This window comes from Calypte anna, chromosome W (genome assembly GCF_003957555.1).
Source record: "Calypte anna isolate BGI_N300 chromosome W, bCalAnn1_v1.p, whole genome shotgun sequence".
Lineage (NCBI taxonomy): Eukaryota > Metazoa > Chordata > Aves > Apodiformes > Trochilidae > Calypte > Calypte anna.
In genome coordinates this window covers 24,488,912-24,498,020 of record NC_044276.1, presented here as the reverse complement: position 1 = coordinate 24,498,020, position 9,109 = coordinate 24,488,912, and the positions used below count along the sequence as shown (strand labels likewise).

At 44.8% G+C, this 9,109-nt stretch overlaps 1 protein-coding gene across 1 annotated transcript in view; it reads left to right on the top strand.

Moving 5' to 3' along the window:
• Window positions 1-792: 792 nt before the first annotated feature.
• Window positions 793-9,109, top strand: part of DCC (DCC netrin 1 receptor) — a 459,073-nt gene continuing 450,756 nt past the window's right edge. Inside the window, exons 1-2 of the mRNA XM_030468363.1 lie at window positions 793-814; window positions 968-1,288. Coding sequence (XP_030324223.1) covers window positions 793-814; window positions 968-1,288 — 343 coding nt within the window. The remainder of the gene's footprint in view (window positions 815-967; window positions 1,289-9,109) is intronic.

Genomic DNA, 9,109 nt, shown 5'->3' with positions numbered 1-9,109 from the left:
GTAGAGGTCCTGGAACAGGTCCAAAGGAGGGCAACCAGGCTGGTGAAGGGACTCGAGCACAGACCCTATGAGGAGAGCTGAGGGAGCTGGGGGTGTTCAGCCTGAAGAAGAGGAGGCTCAGGGGAGACCTCATTGCTGTCTACAACTCCCTGAAAGGAGGCTGTAGCGAGGTGGGAACTGGACTCTTTTCACAGACGACCTTCAACAAGACAAGAGGACACAGTCTTAAGTTGTGCCAGGGGAGGTTTAGGTTAGATATTAGAAAGAATTTCTTCACGGAGAGGGTGATCAGGCTATGGAATGGACTGCCCGGTGAGGTGGTAGATTCTCCGTCCCTGGAGACATTTAAAAAAAGACTGGATGTGGCACTCAGTGCCATGGTCTAGCAACTGCTCCGGTGGGTCAAGGGTTGGACTGGATGATCTCTGAGGTCCCTTCCAACCCAGCTAATTCTATGATTCTATGATTCTATGATCTTGGGTGTGCTTTCCCTCCCACTTGTTGCCACCAGGAGGTCCCACACTCTTCTTGTGCTACTCACATTGCTGAGCAAGTTTTTCAAGCAAAGAAATCCTCTGAATACACCTCCAGAGGTAGAGTGGTGTTCTCCTCATCTCCAGCTCGGGTGGATGGAGCTGTCTGGATTTTTAGGGGTGCTTTATCTCTGGTTTTTTTCCATGTAAAATATCTGTTTAATGACAAATAGTGGTTCTGGAGTGATGGGACAAAAATGCAATTTATGTTTGGGGGTTTTTTCTGTGTGTGCTTACAATCTACAGTTAAATTCTTCTGATGTTTGCCAGCTATATCTACAGTATCTTTTTTTTGGTATCTCCTTCTTTTGAGTTTTTAGCACAGCACCATAGGATGCTTTGGGTTGGAAGGGACCTCCTAGCACGTTCCGTCCTCCTTAGAAACTCAGCCCCTCTGTTAACTCCTTTCCTCTTCTTTTTTTTTCTTATTTTAGGTTCCCAAACCAAGCCTTTCACATCCTTGAGGTTCTTGGCTGAGCCTTCAGATGCTGTCACCATGCGTGGAAGCAACTTGGTGTTGAATTGCAGAGCAGAATCAGACAGAGGAACCCCAGTGATCAAGTGGAAGAAAGATGCTGTCTTCTTGAACCTGGCAGTAGATGAAAGGAGGCAGCAGTTGGCCAATGGATCCCTCTTGATAGAAAATATTGTCCATTCCAGACATCACAAACCAGATGAAGGGCTCTACCAGTGTGAAGCATCTCTAGAAGGCATTGGAGCCATCCTCAGCAGGACAGCAAAGGTCATGGTTGCAGGTAGGGAGGATTCTACAGTGTTGGAATAGCCCTTTGGCAGAGCTTTTTTTCTTAAAAAGAGGAAAAAAAAATACACAAAAGCACTTCAGGTGCTCTGGGTTTTCTCTTTTCCCCCCTTTTCAGAAGAAGGGGATGTAGATGAGAGATTTCCCCAGCAGTAATTTCATTCTGACAAGGTATTATTCTTGTTAAAAGGTGTCTAATCAGCTCTTTGGTGCTTTGAGTTACCTGCTGCATATTTTATTGTCTTCAAAACAAGTGAAACCTCTCAAGTTGGAAATTACCTGCTTTGCTGATGAGTTAGAGAGCAGAAAAAAACAAGAAAAAAAAAAGCATCAAACCCCTGAGGGAAGGAAATGTACAAATTGTGATGGTTAAGGGATGTTTTTGCAGACAAGAAAACATAATACAGTTCAGTGGGATTGGCAGCTTTTTTGTATTTCTTTTAAAACATTTGTGTAGGTCTCTGGCAGGAGGAAAAAAAAGTTGGTTACAAGGCATCTGAGAACACTTATGGCTCCTCAGTGCCTTTGCAAATGTTTTTGTGAAAGGTGTTTGGTGTTTAAAAGGAATCTTTGGCCTCTTCATCCATGTGGAGTCCTCAATTCACCTCCTTATTGGGGAAAAAAATGTTTGGAAATCCTTTAAATAAAAATCTACCAAGTCTCATTGATCCCAACTAGAATTTGGAGCAGTTGTCTTGATGATAATTTGATTTTTGATATTCCAAGTCTTAAGGAGATGCTTCTGGTTTCTGCTCTTCATATGGCTGGAGCTCCTCTGTTTGTGGTCACTCTGATCAAACCTCTTAGAAAATGCCCTGGGTGGGCAAAAAAACCAACTTAGCAACCTTGGGAAAATGGGATAAAATTGTTTTCTGTGCTGGGGAGAGGATTAAGTGCTTAGGTGAGCTCTGAGTTTCTTCAGGCACCCTGGAGCAGCATCTTGTGTCTGGTCTTGGTGTCCTGGGGATAATAAAATAAATAATAATAAAAAAAACCAACCCTGAAGTTAAATCCAGGAGCTTTTTGTCACCCTGTGTCTTCCCAGTATCATCCCAGTTAGACTGGGAGGAGACATTCCAGCTGGTGTCTGGTCTTGGTGTCCTAGGGACAAGAAAATAAATAATAATAATAAAAATAAAACCCTGAAGTTCAGTCCAGGAGCTTTTTGCCACCCAGTATCATCCCAGTTAGACTGGGAGGAGACACTCCAGCTGGTGTCTGGTGTTGGTGTCCTGGGGACAATAAAATAAATAATAATAATAAAAATAAAACCCTGAAGTTCAATACAGGAGCTTTTTGCCACCCAGTATCTTCCCAGTTAGACTGGGAGGAGACATTCCAGCTGGTGCCTGGTCTTGATGTCCAGGGGATAATAAAATAAATAATAAAAAAAACCAACCCTGAAGTTCAATCCAAGAGCTTTTTGCCACCCTGTGTCTTCCCAGTATCTTCCCAGTTAGACTGGGAGGAGACATTCCAGCTGGTGTCTGGTCTTGGTGTCCTGGGGACAATAAAATAATAATAAAAATAAAACCCTGAAGTTCAATCCAAGAGCTTTTTGCCACCCTGTGTCTTCCCAGTATCTTCCCAGTTAGACTGGGAGGAGACATTCCAGCTGGTGTCTGGTCTTGGTGTACTGGGACAAGAAAATAAATAATAATAATAAAAATAAAACCCTGAAGTTCAATCCAAGAGCTTTTTGCCACCCTGTGTCTTCCCAGTATCTTCCCAGTTAGACTGGGAGGAGACATTCCAGCTGGTGTCTGGTCTTGGTGTACTGGGACAAGAAAATAATTAATAATAATAAAAATAAAACCCTGAAGTTCAATCCAGGAGCTTTTTGCCACCCAGTATCATCCCAGTAAGACTGGGAGGAGACACTCCAGCTGGTGTCTGGTGTTGGTGTCCTGGGGACAAGAAAATAAATAATAATAATAGAAAACAACCTTGAAGTTCAATCCAAGAGCTTTTTGCCGTCCTGTGTCTTCCCAGTATCATCCCAGTTAGACTGGGAGGAGACATTCCAGCTGGTGCCTGGTCTTGATGTCCAGGGGATAATAAAATAAATAATAATAATAAAAATAAAACCCTGAAGTTCAATCCAAGAGCTTTTTGCCACCCTGTGTCTTCCCAGTATCATCCCAGTTAGACTGGGAGGAGACATTCCAGCTGGTGTCTGGTCTTGGTGTTCTGGGAACAAGAAAATAAATAATAATAATAAAAATAAAACCCTGAAGTTCAATCCAAGAGCTTTTTGCCACCCAGTATCATCCCAGTTAGACTGGGAGGAGACATTCCAGCTGGTGTCTGGTCTTGGTGTACTGGGACAAGAAAATAATTAATAATAATAAAAATAAAACCCTGAAGTTCAATCCAGGAGCTTTTTGCCACCCTGTGTCTTCCCAGTATCATCCCAGTTAGACTGGGAGGAGACATTCCAGCTGGTGCCTGGTCTTGATGTCCAGGGGATAATAAAATAAATAATAAAAAAAAACAACCCTGAAGTTCAATCCAAGAGCTTTTTGCCACCCTGTGTCTTCCCAGTATCTTCCCAGTTAGACTGGGAGGAGACACTCCAGCTGGTGCCTGGTCTTGGTGTCCTGGGGACAATAAAATAAATAATAATAAAAATAAAACCCTGAAGTTCAATCCAAGAGCTTTTTGCCACCCTGTGTCTTCCCAGTATCATCCCAGTTAGACTGGGAGGAGACATTCCAGCTGGTGTCTGGTCTTGGTGTCCTCGGGACAAGAAAATAAATAATAATAATAAAAATAAAACCCTGAAGTTCAATACAGGAGCTTTTTGTCACCCAGTATCATCCCAGTTAGACTGGGAGGAGACGTTCCAGCTGGTGTCTGGTCTTGGTGTCCTGGGGACAAGAAAATAAGTAATAATAATAATAATAATAATAATAATAATAATAATAAAAAGCCACCCTGAAGTTCAATCCAAGAGCTTTTTGCCACCCTGTGTCTTCCCAGTATCATCCCAGTTAGACTGGGAGGAGACATTCCAGCTGGTGCCTGGTCTTGATGTCCAGGGGATAATAAAATAAATAATAATAATAAAAATAAAACCCTGAAGTTCAATACAGGAGCTTTTTGCCACCCAGTATCATCCCAGTTAGACTGGGAGGAGACGTTCCAGCTGGTGTCTGGTGTTGGTGTCCTGGGGACAAGAAAATAAATAAGAAAGAGTGGAAATGGACCAGGAATATTTTTCCTCCAAGGGTGATGACCCAATGGAATGGGATGTCCAGGTGTGCTGGGAGATTTCCATCTTGGAGGAACTCAAGTCCCAGTTGGCCACAACCCAGCTGGTGGTCTAGAAAACTTCCATGGTGCTTCCTGACTTTGGGAATTCTGTTTCTTTCCCAATTGGCTGAAAAGAGTCCAGTTGGACTTCTTGATCCTGAGGTTCTTTTCCAACCTTTCCATAATAAGGTGGAAAATCTGGCAGGAGGTTCTACAAGCATCTCCATCTTTTCCTCTCTGAAGGACACGTGTCCCTGGGTGAGCAGAATTTTTGTGGCTTGGTTTTTGGGTGGTTTTGGGTGTCTTTTGTGTGGTTTTGGTTTGTTTTTGTGAGATTTTTCTGCTTGGAAGGAGTGGAAATGGACCAGGAATATTTTTCCTCCAAGGGTGATGACCCAATGGAATGGGATGTCCAGGTGTGCTGGGGGATTTCCATCTTGGAGGAACACAACCTCCAAGTTGTGTTGGCCACAACCCAGCTGATGGTCTCTGGTAAAGAAAACTTCCATGGTGCTTCCTGACTTTGGGAATTCTGTTTCTTTCCCAATTGGCTGGAAAGAGTCCAGTTGGACTTCTTGATCCTGAGGTTCTTTTCCAACCTTTCCATACTAAGGTGGAAAATCTGGCAGGAAGTTCTCCAAGCATCTCCATCTTTTCCTCTCTGAAGGACACGTGTCCCTGAGTGAGCAGAATTCTTGTGGCTTGTTTTTTGGGTGGTTTTGGGTCGTTTTTGTGAGATTTTTCTGCTTGGAAAGAGTGGAAATGGACCAGGAATATTTTTCCTCCAAGGGTGATGACCCAATGGAATGGGATGTCCAGGTGTGCTGGGGGATTTCCATCTTGGAGGAACACAACCTCCAAGTTGTGTTGGCCACAACCCAACTGGTGGTCTCTGGTAAAGAAAACTTCCATGGTGCTTCCTGACTTTGGGAATTCTGTTTCTTTCCCAATTGGCTGAAAAGAGTCCAGTTGGACTTCTTGATCCTGAGGTTCTTTTCCAACCTTTCCATACTAAGGTGGAAAATCTGGCAGCAAGTTCTAAAAGTATCTCCATCTTTTCCTCTCTGAAGAACACGTGTCCCTGGGTGAGCAGAATTCTTGTGGCTTGTTTTTTGGGTGGTTTTGGGTCGTTTTTGTGAGATTTTTCTGCTTGGAAAGAGTGGAAATGGACCAGGAATATTTTTCCTCCAAGGGTGATGACCCAATGGAATGGGATGTCCAGGTGTGCTGGGGGATTTTCATCTTGGAGGAACTCAAATCCCAGTTGGACACAACCCAGCTGGTGGTCTAGAAAACTTCCATGGTGCTTCCTGACTTTGGGAATTCTGTTTCTTTCCCAATTGGCTGAAAAGAGTCCAGTTGGACTTCTTGATCCTGAGGTTCTTTTCCAACCTTTCCATACTAAGGTGGAAAATCTGGCAGGAAGTTCTCCAAGCATCTCCATCTTTTCCTCTCTGAAGGACACGTGTCCCTGAGTGAGCAGAATTTTTGTGGCTTGTTTTTTGGGTGGTTTTGGGTCGTTTTTGTGAGATTTTTCTTCTTGGAAAGAGTGGAAATGGACCAGGAGTATTTTTCCTCCAAGGGTGATGACCCAATGGAATGGGATGTCCAGGTGTGCTGGGGGCTTTCCATCTTGGAGGAACTCAAATCCCAGTTGGACACAACCCAGCTGGTGGTCTAGAAACCTTCCATGGTGCTTCCTGACTTTGGTAATTCTGTTTCTTTCCCAATTGGCTGAAAAGAGTCCAGTTGGACTTCTTGATCCTGAGGTTCTTTTCCAACCTTTCCATACTAAGGTGGAAAATCTGGCAGGAAGTTCTCCAAGCATCTCCATCTTTTCCTCTCTGAAGGACACGTGTCCCTGGGTGAGCAGAATTCTTGTGGCTTGTTTTTTGGGTGGTTTTGGGTCGTTTTTGTGAGATTTTTCTGCTTGGAAAGAGTGGAAATGGACCAGGAATATTTTTCCTCCAAGGGTGATGACCCAATGGAATGGGATGTCCAGGTGTGCTGGGGGATTTCCATCTTGGAGGAACTCAAGTCCCAGTTGGACACAACCCAGCTGGTGGTCTCTGGTAAAGAAACCTTCCATGGTGCTTCCTGACTTTGGGAATTCTGTTTCTTTCCCAATTGGCTGAAAAGAGTCCAGTTGGACTTCTTGATCCTGAGGTTCTTTTCCAACCTTTCCATACTAAGGTGGAAAATCTGGCAGGAGGTTCTACATGCATCTCCATCTTTTCCTCTCTGAAGGACACGTGTCCCTGAGTGAGCAGAATTCTTGTGGCTTGTTTTTTTGGGTGGTTTTGGGTGGTTTTTGTGAGATTTTTCTGCTTGGAAGGAGTGGAAATGGACCAGGAATATTTTTCCTCCAAGGGTGATGACCCAATGGAATGGGATGTCCAGGTGTGCTGGGGGATTTCCATCTTGGAGGAACACAACCTCCAAGTTGTGTTGGCCACAACCCAGCTGGTGGTCTCTGGTAAAGAAAACTTCCATGGTGCTTCCTGACTTTGGGAATTCTGTTTCTTTCCCAATTGTCTGAAAAGAGTCCAGTTGGACTTCTTGATCCTGAGGTTCTTTTCCAACCTTTCCATACTAATGTGGAAAATCTGGCAGGAAGTTCTCCAAGCATCTCCATCTTTTCCTCTCTGAAGGACACGTGTCCCTGAGTGAGCAGAATTCTTGTGGCTTGTTTTTTGGGTGTTTTTTGGGTCGTTTTTGTGAGATTTTTCTGCTTGGAAAGAGTGGAAATGGACCAGGAATATTTTTCCTCCAAGGGTGATGACCCAATGGAATGGGATGTCCAGGTGTGCTGGGGGATTTCCATCTTGGAGGAACACAACCTCCAAGTTGTGTTGGCCACAACCCAACTGGTGGTCTCTGGTAAAGAAAACTTCCATGGTGCTTCCTGACTTTGGGAATTCTGTTTCTTTCCCAATTGGCTGAAAAGAGTCCAGTTGGACTTCTTGATCCTGAGGTTCTTTTCCGACCTTTCCATACTAAGGTGGAAAATCTGGCAGCAAGTTCTAAAAGTATCTCCATCTTTTCCTCTCTGAAGAACACGTGTCCCTGAGTGAGCAGAATTTTTGTGGCTTGTTTTTTGGGTGGTTTTGTGTGGTTTTTGTGTGGTTTTTTGTGTGCTTTTGGGTCATTTTGGTTTTTTTTCTTTTGTTCAATGTTGGCAGAACATTGTTGACCTAAGACACTGGCAGAGGGAAATAGGATGGAAGGGGAAAAGAACAAGAGGAGAAATGAAGGTCTCACTCTTATTTGTTTTATTAATCATGGCTTGGAAAGCAAATAAACTTTTTGGGAGAGTTGGGAGAGGAGGGGTGAGACAAGACAGAGCTGAATTTCTTATTCTTAGCCTCAAACCCAGAATCTTTCTGATTTCTTGCACAAGGTATTGCAGCAAACCAGACTTTGACAACACAGGATAGCTCAACCTGGATGTTTTGGGAGGTTAAAATTCCCAAAGCACTGGTACAGGGGAGGGAGGTGGATTTTTCATTTTATTTTATTTTATTTTATTTTATTTGCAGGAAAGCCTCAGAGCTTGGTTTCACCACCTTTATAATAAAAAAACAAAGCAGACATTAGGAAAAGGTGTGACAGCTCCACAAAGAACACCCAGCTCAAGGGTAGCGAAAATACATTGCTTTTTTGAAGCCCTTCCCCTTTTACTTTTGTACAAGTGCTTTCAAGAATGAAAATGGAGCAAGTGAAAAGTGGTTTTAATCAGAATTAGCACTCAGAATTTGATGGGTGCTGCCTGGGTGAAGCCCCTGATGCTAAGGACTCCTCAAGGGTCCTTGTGGACCTGATGGGCTCAAGGGTTTGAGGCTGAAATGGAAATGAGAGCACTTGGAGAGAACAAAAATCTGCTGTCTCCTTCCTGCATCTTAGGGAAACTCTAATTTAGCTGATTATTGGGTTTTATGTGGTCTACCCAGACTTCAGCAAGGCCTTTGACACCGTCTCCCCTAGGATTCTCCTGGAAAAGCTGTCAGGCCATGGCTCAGCCAGGAGCACTCTGTGCTGGGTTAGGAACTGGCTGGAGGGCTGGGCCCAGAGAGTGGTGCTGAACGGGGCTGCATCAAAATGGCGGCCGGTCACTAGTGGTGTCCCCCAGGGATCAGTGTTGGGCCCAGTGCTGTTTAATATCTTGAGGGAGGATTTAGAGGAGGGCATTGAGTCCATCCTCAGGAAATTCCCAGCTGACACTAAGCTGGGGGGAAGTGTGGATCAGCTGGAAGGCAGGAGGGCTCTGCAGAGGGACCTGGAGAGACTGGAGAGTTGGGCTGATCCCAAGGGGATGAGGTTGAAGATTCCAAGGGCTGGGTCCTGCACTTTGGCCACAAGAAGCCCCTGGGGAGCTCCAGGCTGGGCAGGGAGTGGTTGCAGCAAGGGAGCTGGGAGTCTGGCTTGGCAGGAAGCTGCAGAGGAGGCAGCAGTGTGGCCAGGTGGGCAAGAAGGCCAATGGCATCCTGGGCTGGCTGAGGAAGAGCGTGGCCAGCAGGTCCAGGGAAGGGATTCTGCCCCTGTGCTCAGCCCTGGGGAGGCC